The 17,186-nt window shown below is 47.6% G+C and overlaps 1 protein-coding gene across 1 annotated transcript; it reads left to right on the forward strand.

The window, feature by feature from the left end:
• The first annotated feature begins 99 nt into the window (after nt 1–99).
• On the forward strand, nt 100–9,469 carry C1QTNF2 (C1q and TNF related 2). Its single transcript, XM_086759165.1, has 3 exons — nt 100–522; nt 5,740–5,988; nt 7,315–9,469. Exons 2-3 carry the CDS (start codon nt 5,748–5,750, stop codon nt 7,926–7,928), a joined length of 855 nt encoding a protein of 284 aa, XP_086615291.1. The 5' UTR covers nt 100–522; nt 5,740–5,747; the 3' UTR covers nt 7,929–9,469.
• The last annotated feature ends 7,717 nt before the right edge of the window (nt 9,470–17,186 follow it).

Raw genomic sequence — 17,186 nt, forward strand, 5'->3', positions numbered from 1 at the left:
GGATCAAGTGTCAATGTTGTTCCCTCGTTCAATCCATGTTACCCATCCCCTTACAAATTCCGCTTGCGCAGGCAGCGGCTACAGCAGAGAGGGGCAGAATCTGGCAGAAATGATCCAGGCAACTCCTGAGCCTTTCATACGAGACTGCAAGGGAGAGAGAAAGGGAAATGCTGTCCAAGCATCAAGAGCTTTCCAGCCATATGTGCGTAAAGATTTCTTCCCGTGCCACGTGACAGAGGAAGAGGCGCAGATCCATTACACAATAATAAAAATATGCCTTTGGCAATGTTGAGCCAAAACCTGGAGCTGCTGCAGGAAGCTAGCAATCCACGCAAAAAGGAATAAAACGTTAATAAAAAAGAAAGACCGGAGAAGTCAATATTGCACATCCCTCAGAAGGACGGTGCTGTGGCGGGACGGGTCTTGGGCTCTGCGCGTGACAACGATCTGCAGCAAAACATCTGCTTAAAATCCTGTGGGCTTCCAGCGCCTGTCAAGATCTCACTGGAGAGATTACTCGTGGTGAGTACATTCACTTTTCCTTTTTTTTTCCCTCCCTCCTCTTAACCTTAACTTTGAAAACTTACCAAATAAGGTCTAAATCATTGAGCATTCAGGTTTCCAACGCCCTCATAGGAATCCATAAAGGCAACCGTCGCCAGTTAAAAGAAATACTCCAGGAAGGAAACGTTCCTCAGACTTTTGCTGGGAGCACCCATCTCATACAGCCAAAACCATAGCCTCTCCCTTCACTCGGGTACCGATCGCAGCTTCTGCAACGGGGCGTTAGGGAAGGTTTGCCACTGGCACCCCTGGCTGCCTGAGGCTGAGACAGCGATGCAGGTTCAGGCACAGAAGATGCCTCACTCTTCTTTCTCTCCTTTGGCATTGCTTTGTGCAATAGCAGATAACGGATCCAACTCAAATCTGGTGTAACTACTGCACTGGCTGATATCAGAGGTTAAACATCTCCACGTCAGCCGCTGTCACCAGCGGCACACCTCATTTTATCTAAATCAGCCCTGCGCGCCCAAGGGCTCCGGATGCTTCCGCTCCAGGAACGCCGCAGGGCAACCACCAGAGCTGAGAATTAGGCTCACGGGGATAATGATTATTTTGAAGACTAATTAAGACACCTTGAGGTACCCTGGGAAATCGTGAAGCAGGAAGATGGTTGTTTTGTTTAACAAAGCCTGAAGTATTTAAAGGCAACAGAGTAGAAAGTCATGGTCATTTGTTCACTGCCGGGTCCCCTCTCGCTATATGTTGCTGCTTCCTCCCTCCGAGCAGGCACACACCACCACTGCATGGCTCAGGGTGGCTGCCCTGGCCAAAAATCACCATCAGGCCACTGCAGGTGCCACCAAACTACCCCATGTCCAGCAAACCCTCAGGGATTTTCCCTCTGACAGGATTTCAGCCCAGCTGCCCTGTGAGCACTAGAAAATACAACTGCTCCTTTGAGCCTGGGGCTCGCTCTTGTAGGCAAAACCTTTTCTTACAGAAGCACCTTTTTAATGCATATAGAGCTATAGAATCGGTCTGGCTTCTTCACTGTGAAGCGGCTGGGGAAGCTCACCTGCAGCAGGGCTGGGAGAAGGGAGGTCGCAGAGCGGCTCGCAGGAGCCGCGTGGAGCAGGGATGCCATGGCAGCTGAAGCTACAGGGAGGATGTGGCAAGAGATGCGTCTCCCCAGGTCGCTGCCTGTGAGGCCCCTCCAGCCCACCCCACGCTGCAGCGGCCAGCAGAAACAAGAGCTGCAGATGGGGACTGGGGGCTGCAAGGAGCCCCATAGGGACACAGCTCCTAGGGCTGGAGGCTCTGGGGTGACAGAGGGATGCGCTGTAGCTCTGGCAACAAGGAGTTTGCACAGAAAAGCTATTAGAGAGCATGGGTTTGCAGTCCCCCTGCACAGATGCTCCACACGCTACAGAAGCTCATGAGATGCTCAGGTTTCAGCGCGGAGGGGTCGGGTTCAAATCCTGCTGTACATACAAGTGTCTGCTCCAAAGGGGCTGGCTGGGGCAGCTGGGGAGGCAGGCAGCCCACCTGCTCCTGGCATTTCCTGATCCTGAGGAAAGCTGCAGCCCAACCTCCCCTCCCAGGCACCGGAGGCAGGGAGAGCCAGGGCACAGGGCAGCCTCTGCCAAGGGCCCGAGCTCCAGCGGGAAGAGAAGGAGCCACCAAAGCAACAAGCAATGACAACAAAATGTCCTAAACCAGAAAGCGGGTGTCACATAAAGGCCGTGGGACAGGGTCAGAACATCCTGTTTCAGACACACGCCTGCTTTGAGTCATTCATTACATTTTGTGTGTAATTATAGCAAAGGCCCCTAAACATGCAGCTCCTTAGGAAGAGGGAAGCCAGTAAACACTCAGCTCTGCCTGTACCACACCTGCAAATCAGAGAAGCTCTGTCCTCATTGCTGTATTTCCCCGAGGTGTTTTCTGTAAAGGTGTGCTCCAGCTCTACGGTTCAGGCGTTAATGCTTTCCAAAATTGTCCCCTTCCTGGTTTGATTCCTGACAAGTATTCCCCAAAATTACCCAGTGGGGATCCATAGGACAGTTGCACAGGGAATCATTGTTTCCAAAACCCAGCTGATGGACACCTGTCACTCCACCTGTCTGAGCCTCAGGGCTCAGGCATTTGCAGCACATTTTGGAGCCTCCCTCCTCTCTCTGGGTGAAGGTTTGACCCAGCTATGATGAGAACACAAGGTCTCAGAGCCTACCCAGCATCTAAGAGCCACATGATCTTTCCTCCAAAACCCTCTACTTCAGAGCAACTCCGTGCCGCCCTTGTCCATCATGTGCTGACCATAATTTGCACCATCTCCTGAGCCCAAGGGCTTGGTCTTCTTCAACTGAGTAACCTAGAAAGCACCATTTCTGCTAATATTTCAGAAGACATCATTTCAGAGCAACTCAATGGATGAATATAATATTTTTAAGTATTGGGAAGAAAAGCATTTCTGTGTGCATGAGATCTTGCCCATCACCAACACGCTCTCACCAATGGTGCACCCTCCCATACAACTGGCATCAGTCATTGCCAAAAAGTCTCCAAAACCCTATTAACTCAGACATTAATTAAAATGTCGTTAGAAAAGTGAGACCTCAGCTGAAACTGTGCTGGAGGGTTTCCAGCACCAGGCTTGCCGCTCATACTGTGGAGAGGAAAGATGCTGATCTGTTTCCAATTTGCTTTTTGGAGCTCATCATTCATGCTACATCGAGAAGCAATTTTCCTTTTAAGGTGGAACAGCACGAGGTTTGTTTCCTTTCAAAGAGATTTCTTTAAGGAGTTATTTATAGATCCTCTTGTGAATGTGACTGTGCTTTGCATCCCACACGCGCTGCTGTGATGTGGGATGATATGTTCTTGTGGAGCTGCTAACACCGACTCAGGACCTGCACCAGAGCACGGCTCCAGGTAGTCAAATATTCCCTGTCTATCCAGGTCCTGGCACTACCAACCTCCCAGCCTTGGGGTATTTTGTGTTTGGCACTTTTTATCCCATCAAGTCAACTAGCTGGGCTGTCTGAAGGTAACAGAAGTACTTACGGTAAGAAACTTTAAGAGAAGGAGCTGCCCTCCTGCCCTATGCTCCCTTTTGCCCATTTCTTCCCTACATGAAGCAATCCCAGCTTTTTTCCAGGCTATGCTCCACAATGACATTTTTCCTTGCCACATCTTGTTAGCGTCATCCACCTCCAGACGCCTCTCACTTCTCTTCTGCCCCATTTGTGGTGGTTACTGGGAAGCAGGGATGTAGCTTTCCTTGGGATCTCCCTGCTCTGCAGGCATTTTAACATTTTGTTTCCCTTTCTGTGAACCAAGAACCCTTTATTCAACAGCCCACATTAATACTGGTTGGTGATTTCCATCTCACAAGGCCATTAAACCAACAGCTTTCACCAGCAGCAAATAAACTTAGGTATAAAAAAAAGCAGGAGAGCGCTGAAGAACAAAATGGCTTAGCAACCAAATCCAGCCTGGAGATCTGGTTTGCATTTCCCAGTCCTCTGCATGTTCTTAATTATACGTCTCGCAGAACTGGGGGGATCTCGCTCAGCAGTAATACGTAGCACATTGCTCGCTGGATTTGGAGCATGTAATACACGTTTCCACCCCCTTCAGGAGCCGATACCAGGATGGGAGCGCTAAGGCCAACACAGAATTTATACAATACTTTAAGCATCTTATTTCCAGCGCAGAAGTTAAACGTAACACTGCTGGGGAGACACTAAAGCCTCCTGGTAGTTGACTTAGTGCCAAGCAGGACCTTGCCTGACCAAAAGGCTACTGACAGATTAAGAGGTCTGGGATATCCCAGCTCATCTCTTATTGCATCTGTGTTTAACTACAAATTTGCTTCAGCACTAAAGCTTGAAGAAATAAGTGAAAGGCACTTTGCCTGTTTTTCAATCCTTGCTTATATTCAGTATTTTGTTAGCAGGACTTCAGGATGTGATAAGAAAGCCCACGCAGATGGATGATTCTTGTAAAGTCTTTAAACCCCTGTTGTCAGAGTTAGCTGTAATAAGGGAAAGACTAAATTTCATAGGAGTCTTTTTTTTTTTCTATCAAATAAGAGTATGCACCTCTGAGCCCCAGGCTAGGAGTTGTATCAGAATGGTACATGGCTAATTCCTTAAAAAAAAAAAAAAAAAAAAAAAAGGTGGAGTTACTCAGGAGTTGCATGTGCAGCATAGCCGTTTGCAAGCAGCTCCGTGCACAGACATCCAGAGGGATACTTTACTGCATAATAACTGCTGTGTATCATTAGCAGGTTCATGGAAACAGCATTATTCCAGAAATTATTTTCTATCGCTACATCCATCCAGGACTGGAGTGAGACAAGCCCAGAAGGCTCAGCCTCCCGCTGTGAATGAAGGCAGAGCTGGGATGCACTAAAAAAAAAAAAATAATAATAATAATAATAAAAAAATAAAAAACGCCCTTGGCGTTCACTATACTCCCAGCTCACTTTACAGAGCCAGGAGAAAAACAACAGCCAGGGTGAATGTTAGTAACAAACAAAGACTAAGCTACTGCCCTGCGGAGAGGCAGAGGTCAGAAAGCCGGCGGCGGAGGCTGCAGCAGGGCCGGTCACGGCTGCAGGGGTGGCTGCACCCCAGCGCGGAGCCAGAGACTTGGCAGGCGATTCAGTGGCAGGTTGTGCAGCTGAGCTGCCAGGAGGAACAGGATGTTCCCAGCTGGCTAAGAGGCTCAACTTGTACATCCAGGCAAAACACAGCAAGGATTGCCTTGACACAAAGCCTACACAAGCCTATCTTCTAAATTCAGCCCTGCATCACACGATGGGTTTTGTGCTTGGGCAGGTCTTAGTGGGGAAGTTTACACCAAACCCCTTCTCCTTTCTTCACTCCACTGGTCCAGAGCAGCTGCTTTCTGCATCCCTCTCCCATCACTATTTATGTTTCAGGGGAAAAGAAGCCCAGGGAACAAAACAAAATGAGGGATGGCCACAGATATGGACTTGGAGAAGAGCAAGTTTGAAAAAATATTAGTTAGATCTAGAAAACTCCATGAGCCAAATCCTTGAATTCATGCCACACTAGAGCAAACAGCTCCTCCACCCTGCCAAAAAACCCCAGTTGTCTCCCATGTTCATGCGAGTCTCTAGAACAAACCCTCCCGGTGGAGGGGACACCGCCATGTCCACACATGCTGGCTACCACGCGACAGCCATGTCCCATCTCCTTTTTACAGGCTGCGCCATGATCTCCGTCATCCTCCTCCTCTGGACTGTGCCCTGTGTGGCAAACCACATCCTCGGGGGCTTTGCCAAGGGAGCGCTGCAGGAGGGTCCCCAGCTGGCGTGCAGCCTGCCGGGACCCCCCGGGCCACCTGGCCCCCCCGGCGCGCCCGGGGCTCCGGGGACAGTTGGTAGGATGGGCTTCCCGGGCAAAGATGGCAAGGATGGCAAGGATGGGGATAAAGGCGAGCACGGCGATGAAGGTAAGAGAAAAGTGCTTCATAACACCACGAGGGTAAAATGTAAAAGCAACGGTGCAACAGTCCAGTTAACAGCAACCTGTCATCCCAAATCTGAGGTTCAAGACAGATAATATCTCATAGGAAACTCTTCTAGAATCCACTCTCCCCACTCCAACATCTCACACCCGCCCACTCCTGCCAGGGGGTTCAGGCTCACATCATTTGCCAACAGCATCTTAACGCTGCATGCAATTCCTATTGGCCTCATTTTGTTGTGAAGTGCGATTTTCCCTGTTCTGATATATGCTCTCTAGGCAAGACAAAGTGGCAGTCTCTGACTCCTGCTCTCAACCAGAACAAAGCCAGGTTTAAAAATTAAGTACTCACTCCCCAGAGCGCTCTAGCTGGGTGACAGGCACCGCTCTGACCATGCTCAGTGCAAATCAAAGCAAACAGCCACCCTTTAATCTTGAGGTGGGGCTCTCCTTTGGATCCAGCCTTACATCAGTAAGCATCAGGACCAGCCATGGTGGGAAAACAGCGATTTCCCGTTGCCGCACTAGAGTGTGCTCCTGATTCAGCATAACACCAGCGTGCCAAAGCTGCGTCTTATTCTCTTCTCCCATCCCCAAAACAGGGCATCTGGAGAACAGGTTTCCACCCACAGCTGCATTTAAATCTAGCCTTGCTACAGCAGGTCAAGAGACAGGGTATAAATCCCCACGAATTTGTCTGATACCAGACACTACCACAGGCAGCACTAATCAGCAGTTCCAGCATCACTGTGACAGCCCAGCTTGCTTCCTATCACAAGGCAGCCCCTTCACCGGGTCTCTTCTGGTTCATCCCCCAGCCAGGCTGGGCTTTTTACTACACCTAGATTTTTTTTTTTTTTTTTTTAAACAGCAGTTTCATGTTAAATGTAAAAAAAAAAAAAAAAAAAAAAAAAGACAGATTAAAAGTACTCCACCTGCTCAAAACTAGGTTCCAAAAGCTTTACAAACCTGTCCCACTCTTGAAAAACCAAAGCATTTAAAGCTTGGTCTTTGCTAGCTTTATAATTAATTAGTCTTTTTTTCTAAAGTGAGCCAGATAATTGAACCAGCCTTTTGGTCCTTAAAAGGGAGAGACTGTCCTGCTCCTGAGTCCCATTGCTACCATGCCAACTTCCTACCTAACATGGTTAATCAGTTCTGCCAGCTGTCCAGCCCCAGGTGACATTTCATTGCGATTCTCACCAGCAAGGTTTTCCTCCTAAATATACATACTGCTGCAACAATACAACGTCTTTCCACTTGCCATATCATCTCTTTCACTGAAAAATGTACAAGGTTATTTATCTTCTAGGTCCACAAGGCAGAACAGGAAACCCCGGCAAGCCAGGACCAAAGGGGAAAGCAGGAGCTGTTGGCAAGGCAGGCCCACGAGGGCCCAAGGGTTTAAAGGGTAATCCTGGAAAAAATGGAGCACCGGGAAAGAAAGGGCCCAAAGGGAACAAGGGCGAGACCGGGATGCCAGGACCCTGCACCTGTAGTGCCAACAAAGCCAAATCTGCCTTCTCTGTGGCAGTCTCAAAGAGCTACCCAAGGGAAAGGCTGCCCATCAAATTTGACAGGATCCTAATGAACGAAGGAGGACATTACAATGCTTCCAGTGGGAAATTTATATGCAGCATCCCAGGCATTTACTACTTCACTTATGATATCACTTTGGCCAACAAACATTTGGCCATTGGCCTCGTTCACAACGGGCAGTACCGGATCAAGACTTTTGATGCCAACACTGGGAACCACGATGTTGCCTCTGGATCAACCATCCTTTCTCTGAAACAGGAGGATGAGGTATGGCTGCAGATCTTTTACTCAGAACAGAATGGGCTCTTTTATGATCCCTACTGGACAGATAGCTTATTTACTGGCTTCCTGATATATCCTGATCAAGATTATCTCAATGAAATATAGGATGTGAAACTAGCCTGCAGGGGAAAAAAAAAAAAAATAGGGAATGCATGAGACCTCAGTCTGACAAAGTGTAGCCTGACATGGACATGCGTGAGATTACAAAATGATTCCACATTTTTGGCGCTAACAGTCTGTACAGGCTATTTAGATATTTACTTTATGTCATCAACTAGTCCCCAGGGTACCAGGACCAGTAGGAATCACCTTTCAGTAGCCTCGTGAATCTCAGTCTCGAAGCCATCCATTATGTTTTCTATGATGATTACAACACACCATGGACAAGTAACTCAATAACTGGTGCACAATGCTTTGATTATTATATTATTATTATTATAAAGCACAGAGACAAACAACCATTTCCTGAAAGCTGAGCTCAGAAGTGCTATTGATGCTGGAGATTGTACCACTGCACCTCCTCCCTCTGCACCCCATAACAGTGATAATCCTTGCCAATACACAGCTACAGCTTACCAGCTACTGAAAAGTCAGCAAGTTGTCAGCCAAACTTATAAAAGTAAGAGTATCTCTCAGCATCATCAAAGCCATACTAATAAGCAGAGGCATCCGATCTAAATAGGAAATGGCACAAAAGAGAGATCTCATCTGTAAGGTTAAGGTAAGACTCCTTGTAAAGAAACAAGCGGTTGCACTGAGCACCACCGGCGTGGCGTTTCTCAGACTTGTCTCGATATACCAGTGCTGGATCCCTGCATCAGGTTTCAGACAAGTGTTGGTAAGCTGTGACCAGAGCCTAAACTGGACTGTGCAAGACAAATACCCGTGGGCCTCCAATCCACAGCAACGGGGTGAGCTTTTCAGATAAGATTCAACTGCCAAAGACAGCATAAACCTTCGCTCCAGAAACAGATTCATTAATAACTCCCTCCCTTCATACTTGACAGCTTTTGCTGGAAGGAGATACTTGTGGTGCTGCTGAGATCCTCCTCAAGGTCTTAATGCTACAGATGGGTCTACATTACTGATGCTTTGCTTTTTGATGTTGTATGTCAAATATTGCAGATGCTCCAGAAATCAATGTTCTGGTTCTAAACTGTATGGGGGGGAAAACCCAGAAAAGTCAAAAGCTGAACTTTTGCTTAGCTGAGATTTTTGCTTTTGCTAAGCTTAGCGATCCCTCCCCCCCCCATACCAGCTAATACAGGGACATGCTCCAAAATGGTTTGCTGTCATGAGAGCAAAGAGTTCTGTTGCCTTGCCCCAGGGTGTCCAACACTCCTGTAACGCAGAGGTCTCCGTCTCAGTAACCAGATGGAAGGAATCTCTTCCTTGCTATCAGATGCATCTTCTTGGTTTCCAGTCTTATTCTCATCTCCTTTATCAGTTGGTGAAAACTCTCATGAACATCCAGCTCCCCTAATCCTCATATTTAGACATTGAAGGGATATCCCATAGGAACAAAGATTTTTTTTTTTAATCTTACTTTTAAAAGTCGAAATATTTGCATGATTTTTGTGAACTACAGTAATTGTGTTATATCTTACAAAAATCATTTAAAATACATTTTATAAAATAAAGCTGAACAAAAGTACTGCTGGACCAGTCTTGATATTTATAGAAGTGGTTTCCCAGAAGGTATTCCAAAACTGTGTTTTGAATTCCACAGGCACTGTTGGGTTTAGCAGTGGATTTTGTAGGAGTGGGTGCAACAGGAGTATTTCCCCCTTCCAAGCCCATCAGGCTGGGGAGCACACAGAGTTTTCTCCTCTCTGTGCAAGAAAATCCGCAAGATGGAAGAATGGGGTCTGTCTGTTACCCCAACACTGCTCACCCAGATGACAGGTGTCCTTCCCCTGACAGTGCTTGCTCACATATTTCTCTTTCCAAAGCTCCCTAATTTAGGGTGTCCTGGGGTGCATTTGCAGGCAGCTTCCCAAAAGCAGCAGCAGTTCCAGAACTGTGTTTCTTCCTCAGTGCCCAGCCCTGCACTCCCATCCCGACAGACCAGGGGCCCAGCAGGGGAAAACAACGGCTTTTGGGCTGGGCCGAGTTCCACACAGGCCACTACCCCGACACAGGTCCCCCAGCAACTGTGCGTGTTAGCGGCAGCTCAAGGGAGGATGTCACCTCTCCACACCACCACCCAGCTGTGTTGCACCCAAAAGGGAAATTACATAGCACAGCTTTAATTAATCCCATAGGGCTCACAGCCCACTGCTGCCAAAAGACAGATCTTGCTTCCCTTCTCGGTTCTTTTCCCTCAGTTCAATGCATTACCTATCCCCCCAAAATGGGTATCTTTGAGGGGTTTTGTCATTGTTTTTTATTTGTAGTCAGGTTAGTCATCCACTGATTTTACAAGCTGAACCCACTTGGCAGAAGGCAGGTACCAGCGCTGGGATGGGATGGGAGAGCACCACAGGAAATAAGCCTGAGAGGAGGAGGGCGGAGAGGAAGCAGCGGTGAGCAATGAGATGAGCTCAGCAGCTCAGCCTTCTCTTGTGATCTCCAGAGAAGGCCCCAGCAGGGAGCTTTTCCTCCTGGTGTCAGCCCTCTGAGGGGAACACAAGCTGGTTTCCCCTGATGAGAGGCAAGGGAAGCTATTAGCTGTCTGGCAGAGCATCCTTTTTATTCCAGCAAAAAGGAAAACCATGTCTTTTATGTCTGCAATATCAAAATGCAAATTATAAAGAAAACCACTGACCCCCCACTGCATGCTCAGTGTGATAGCACTTGCTGGCAGTTTGGGGCTACGAGGGCCTGCCTGCAGGAGTGGCACAGGGTTGCTGCCTCCAGCCTGCCCCCCTCCACTCTCAGGAACTGCCCCAGCTGCCCCCCAGGTCACGGTGCTGCCCTCCCCGCTGCACCACTCAGAGCCCAGCCCCAGGCATCGGCTGCCATCAAGGACTCAGAGCAGGGGAAACCCCAAACTAATAAACACAGCAGGCAAGAGGAGGAGGAACAGCTTCTCCAGGTTGTTTAACCTCCCGTTGGGCTGAAGTCATTGACAGATACCACGTATCATACTTCTGTGAAAAAGGCATGAGTGTTTGAAGTGATACGTTTGAGTTCCCCTGAAAAAGATTAATTTCTTCTTATAATGCCTTATGAGCAACTTGCACACTGAACACAATGTCACCACTCAGCCCAGCGCTGCAAGAGGAATCATCTCAAGGAGCTGTGGGCTCCCCTCCTCCTGCCTCCCCCAGGAGAGGAGGGAGGGCAGGGCAGCTGGCAAGGTAGTGTGTGTCTGGGTCACCACACAGCCGATCACTGAAATATTAAAAGGGGAGAAAAGTCCCACCACACAACTCAAAGTGACTGGCTCAGACTTCAGAGGATTTTAGAAATAACATTCTGTCTTGCTCCTGCACCTTCAGGCTGCATTTTGGTTTGTGCTGCCATTGTCGTCCAGCCAAGCAATGATTTACTTTGTTTTTAAACTAAAACTGAGACTTACATAAAGTCTCTTTATTCCAGAAACACAAAGTTTCTGGAAAACCACCAGCCAAGCTGTCTCAAGAGAGCACCACTCCCATATGGGCTGCTCACCCCAGCCCAGGCAGCTGCCTGCACCACTGCCATGGTGGGAGAAGAGCTGGGAATGGTGGGAGCTGGGCAAGCACATGGGCAGATGCCATCAGGAAGGAAGGAGGAACATCCTGGCTGAGCGAGATGCTGTCCACATCTGCTACTCTTGCACAAGGCCTGTTACACAGCAGCATCCTTCCCCACAGGTGTTAGAGCTGCCCTTTGCTGCCTTCTGCATCCCATTTTGGCACAAGCCAGTCCCTCTAGCACATCCAGCGTGCCAGGGCAGGGAGGCAAGGAAAGGCAGGAGCACCCACCTTAAGTGTTCCGTTAGCAACAGAGAAAAGGCTTAGCTGGTTCAGCTTGGGGTTCATTAGAGACCAGCATGGACCTGGCTGTGAACACGTGCCTGCCCAGGGTCCCTACAAGGCAGAGGAGTTTCTCAGGTTTCTCCGCCACAGGAGCCGACCTCTGCTCTCTCACCCATGCACATCCCCTGTGCCATGCAGCAGTGCACTTCGAGCCCAGGTGAAGCTGTGATTTCAGTCTGACCACTCTGCACAAACACCAGCAGAGTGGGAAGCACTCAGCCCTGGATAAGCCCAAGTCACAGGCCAACTCCTCCTGCCTGGTGCAGGTTCTGTCCCCCTAACCCAGCCTCGCAAAGCCCTTTCCCTCCCTTCAGGGCTGATCTACACAAAAGGACCTTAAGGCTTATTTTTGTAATTTTTGTTTAAACCATACATTTCAAGTCTAACAATGCAAAGAAAAAATAAACACTATAAAATATTTTCTTTGTGGAAAATTAACATTAACCATGGACTCACAGTACATTGAGTGCCTGGGAAGTAATGATGCAATGTCACAGCAGAAAATTAAGGGAAGGCACCGAGCAAGACAGCACATCCCCTGTGCAGCCCCAGCCACATGCCCAACACGCTGCCCTGAGCACACAGCACTGCTGAGCTCCAGCACTCACCCAGGCAGACCAATGCCTTCAAGCCTTTATCACATCTTCCTTCTGGGGGACCGAGGAGGATACAGGCTCATTTCCCAGTCACCCTGGTTTGCCCTCTCCCCAGGTGAGCCCACTCTTAGTTACACCAGTTAACACGTGAGTCAGCACCCCACTGCTGAAAAAAAAAAAGTTTCTTTTTCTGTTCTTCCAGGTTTTGCCAACGCTGCCTCGCTACGTAGCACCGTGTCCCTGAAGCCCACGTTACGGTAGGCCCACAATAACATTGCACAGCCTAGGGGCCGCACAGCTGCTGGCAGCTCTCCGCACTGTCCCCACTGCCCTGCCTCTCCGCAGCCACGGCCCCACTCCCAGCCCCTTCCCACTGCCAAGGGACGTTTCTGCACTTGAAACACGCCAGGCCCAACAGCAGAAACTGCAGAGCTACAACAGGACAGCAGAAGCCCATGACCCACAGCTCCCCATGCCCCGCTCCAGCGCTGCTATAAACCCCATAACAGCCCTGCCGTTCCTCCCTGCATTTTGCAGTGACTATGCGCAGGACAGGCCATGTCACCTGGCTGTCTGACAGGCCAAAAAGTGAGAGACGTCTAGAAGGAAGGGTATGTTCACAGAGCTTCTAATTTCCACATCAACCACTGGCTGAGAGGAGGAACAAGGAAATTGGTGTTCAGACCAGGAGGGAGCAGGGACAAGGGGATGGTGTGCTTGAAGGAGAGATTCAGGGGAGGCCAACTTGTACATTGTGCCATTTCTTAGGCACAAAGCTCAGATATTTCAGGCTGCTGGGCAGCAATGGGCCCACCAGCCTCCCCAGGGGCTCTCAGTACCCCAAAGCAAGGCACAAGCATCCTCACTCAACACACTCAGCACCAGCAGAAAGCTAGAACTGCAGCCATTCTAAAGCTTTTGAATAAAACAGGCTCTTCAAGCTACATAAAAACACAGCAGTATTTTCCTTAAACTCTAAAATACTGTCTGTAATATAATTCTTTCCTTACACTATCAGAGGCTCAGTCTGGTATGGATACACAACCAACAGCAGCTCACTGGGGTTACAGCCCTTCATACCAGCCAGGCTTAATAATTACAGCTCCTCAGGACAGTCCTAATCCTGTAATATTGTCTTTAAAACAAAAAAAACAAATCACACAGAGCTTGCTTCTACCACCAGCAAATGAAAACAGGTTGCAGCTCACTGAACCCATGAACCCCACATGGAACAGGGCAGCCCTGCTTTCCCCCTGCCCTCCTCTCTGCCGTCTGTCAGGGCACAGAGTTCCTCTTCCTCTAGTCAATTTGCCAATGGCTCTGTGTCAAACCCAGTCCAGTTAAGTCACTAAAGCAAGGGCACAGCTCCACACAGCTCACAGGATCTTCCTCTGTGCATTTTTGGCTGGATCAGGCCCTCACTACCCAGCCCCACCAGTGCTGGCTGTTATAGGGAAGAGAACAAGCCAGGTTTGGACACAAACCAATAAACCACATCATCCCAGTTTAACACTGCTGAAGGAAGAGGCCCTGCTTACCTCTTAACTGCTCAAGGCTGTGCCCCCTTGGTCTGTGCTGGCTTCAGATCTCTCTGTGAACCAGTATCACTCTAAAGTTGTAGAAAAATAGAAAAACTAGATTTAGTAAGGTAGATCAGATAACAGAAGTGCAGGAGGAGTAACAGAAGAACACCACAAGCATGGCAGCAGAAAGTACAAATGAACATGGAGAACCAGAGACAATAAAGCTCTTCCTGCTCATCAACAGGAAACCATCCCACTGTGTAAAAGCACACAAATTGGCTTAAATTAGGGCTTAAGCTGTTGCTGAGCCAATCTAGCTTTGGGATCCTGCTGAAATAGGAGGCACCTGGGTAGTAACAAGCTGGGCTGCTCACCTGGGGAAGGAGGAGCTCTGGGGGATGCTGGGCCATGTGCAGGTATAAGGTTGTCACTGGCCCCCATCACTGGGTGTGAGGGAAGCTTCTCTTCACCTCCAGTAGCAGGTGGGGTAGAGGGATGAACAAGCGGCTTCTTGGCATCTCAGTGTCTTCCTGACATACAGCCTCCCTGTGAGGAGCACAAGTATGAGCAGATGCTGGTGCTGCCTGTGTTACAGCTGAAATTTGACTGAAAAAAAACTTTTTTTTTTTCTTTTTTTTTTTTTTTTTTCCCCACCTAGGCTCAATCAAGAGTAGCCCAGCTCCTTGCTGACACAGGCACAGCTTCTGCTCTTGGTGCTGTCCCTGTACCTCAGTATTTCCACTGCACTGCTTCCCTAGCTGAGCCCCTGCCTCTTCTGAGCCTCTTGTGCTGGCAGGTAAGGTATGGGTTGCCTGAGATGCTTTTTGGTCACCTTGCAGTTGGTGTCCTCAGTTATTTTCAGACAGCTTTGTTGCCTTTATTGCCATAGCACTAGTGCTGAAGATGTTAACTGGCATAGTTAAACTGATTTTTAAGGGGAAAAACCCTCAATGTTATTTCCTTGACCTACAAACTCAGCTTGTGTCAGTGAAGTTCTACTGACTCTGCGCCTGTGCTTTACCCAACTACGACTGACTAATGATGAAAGAGTAACATAAAACTTCTCAAAGTTAATATAAAGTCTATGCAAACCTACCCTGGGAATCTCCATGGGATTTTACTTTTATCTCTCTCTCTGTTTTTAAACACACTTGAAAAACAAATCAGCCAGGTTCTGATGTGTCTAAACCTGTACACTGACCCAAACTCTGCCTGTTATATCAGAACCTGATGAGGATTTGAATGATCTCATCTGGATGGAAAACAACATACTGTAGCTGCAGTCAATTTTTACGACATCAATGAGTTCATGATAGAGTCTGTGTGTTGTTCATTTGACTATCACACAGAACAGTACTGGATCCCCTGGTTTATGTGCAGGGCCTTGCTGGCACTCCTCCCTTCAAAACAGAGCGATTCCAAGGTTCAAGGCTATGTCTGAGCTCTTATCGAGTCCAGAACTACTGCTTTGTCTAATTTGTTCCTGTGAATAATTTATGATGTCAAAGACCCTGTTGGTTGGGTTTTTTTCAAATCAACAGGGCAGTCTATTTGAGCCCTGCTAACAGCCAGGCTACAGAAAGGAGAAGCTTATTCATTACTTGTTTCCATTTTTAATATCAATGCAGTTACTGAAGGAAACTTTTGGTACATCATACTTAATTGATTTTCAAATGGAACAACTGAAACACATGGACCATATTCTAGGAAAATAAAATGTTTTGGCTGCAGAATTAAAGCCAACATTATATGGAACTTTTTTCTATTTCACATGGAATCTCAAGATATTTTTAAATAATTCAGATATCAAAAATACAAGAGTTTTAAATCAATATATGCTATGGACATGAGTTTCTGAAAATCCTTACCATGTTCATATTCTTGAAACTTTATTTCAAAGAGCTGACACCCTTTCTTTCAAACAATGGTACTGTTTGGATTTACATTGTAAAAAAAAAAAAATTAGAACTATATTGATATAATATACCTGGCTGTTATCCAACAAAACAGTTAAGCTCATGCTCAGTTTTAAGCAAAACGACAAGATAGTTTTTTCTTTACCTTGATTTAAGGGACCCGAGTACTTTGTTTAAAGGATACTGGGATGTACTTAAAAGAAAAGAGAGGAAAATTATTTCTGATGGACACTTGGTGGCAGCTTTTATCTGTAGGCTTAATAGCTGTTGCCACTTAACTTCACTTCTTCTCTTTTACAGCAGGGGACAGCCAGCAAACACAGACTATAAACAACTGGAGTATGTTTTCCCCAGAAGATTTGGTCAACAACTTTGATAACAAAAAATATTTTCCCAGGGACACTAAAATCAACACAAATATTTATTTTCATTGAAGCAGGCAGATTTTTGTTGTTCCTTTCCTTTAGGAAACCAACCAAATAACAAATATTTTGTGAGGCTCTTTTGCAAATTCGAATGCAGAATGACTGACAATTTTTTTTTTTTAAAAAAGGGTCTAATTCTAAAAATGAAACTTAATTCTTTAAATGGGAAAGCTGTTGCTAGGCCTCTCTTTCTCATGAAAATTCTTCATCCTTACTGGATTAAGAGTGAGATTTGAGTATCAACAGGTTGTGTGGTGATTTTTTGGCTCCTGGAATTGCTGGAGCGGAGTGCTAAGAAAGACTTGTTGAAAGATTTTAGTTGTCTGCTGAAATATCCACTGGGCTTTATCCTGGGAATAAAACTATTTGCCTGACAGTTCCTTGGGCTCTTTAGGTATAAAACTTGGAAAGGATGGGGTCCCTGGGCAAAGCCGTGACTGCCACCCAGGCTTGGAGCTTTAGGCGAGCTGGGCTTTGGTGGCAAATTGCCCATCTCCAAGTGCTGTGGCAGCGCACCGGGGTCCTGCTGCTGGTGTGTGCTGCAAGGATGGAGCCCGTCCCAAAGATGTGATGTCCGAAGTACAGAGAAGGGGGAGCACATCTCTGGTGAGCCCCAGCCCGCTCTCCGCACAGCACAGCCGTGCTTCTGGCACTGAGAGAGGGAAACCTGGCCTGTGGCCCCGGAGGGAGCTGAGCTCCTGCCAGGCCCCACCTCAGGCAAAAGCAAGCGCTTCCATCTACAGGTTTGTGGCAGCTGAAGAGAAGGCATCTCGTACTGGGAATCATAAAACAAGGAGAAAAATCAATCTCTGCTGTTAATACTGAGGATACCTATTGAGCATTCAGAGCCTTTGTTACGGGGGAAAGCTTTATATTTCATTTTCTCCGCCGATTTTGCTTGCAGTCCCCTTTCCAGCCCCGCTGGGAAGACAGCTGCC

This window comes from Chlamydotis macqueenii, chromosome 14 (genome assembly GCF_036417535.1).
Source record: "Chlamydotis macqueenii isolate bChlMac1 chromosome 14, bChlMac1.mat, whole genome shotgun sequence".
In the NCBI taxonomy this organism is placed as follows: domain Eukaryota; kingdom Metazoa; phylum Chordata; class Aves; order Otidiformes; family Otididae; genus Chlamydotis; species Chlamydotis macqueenii.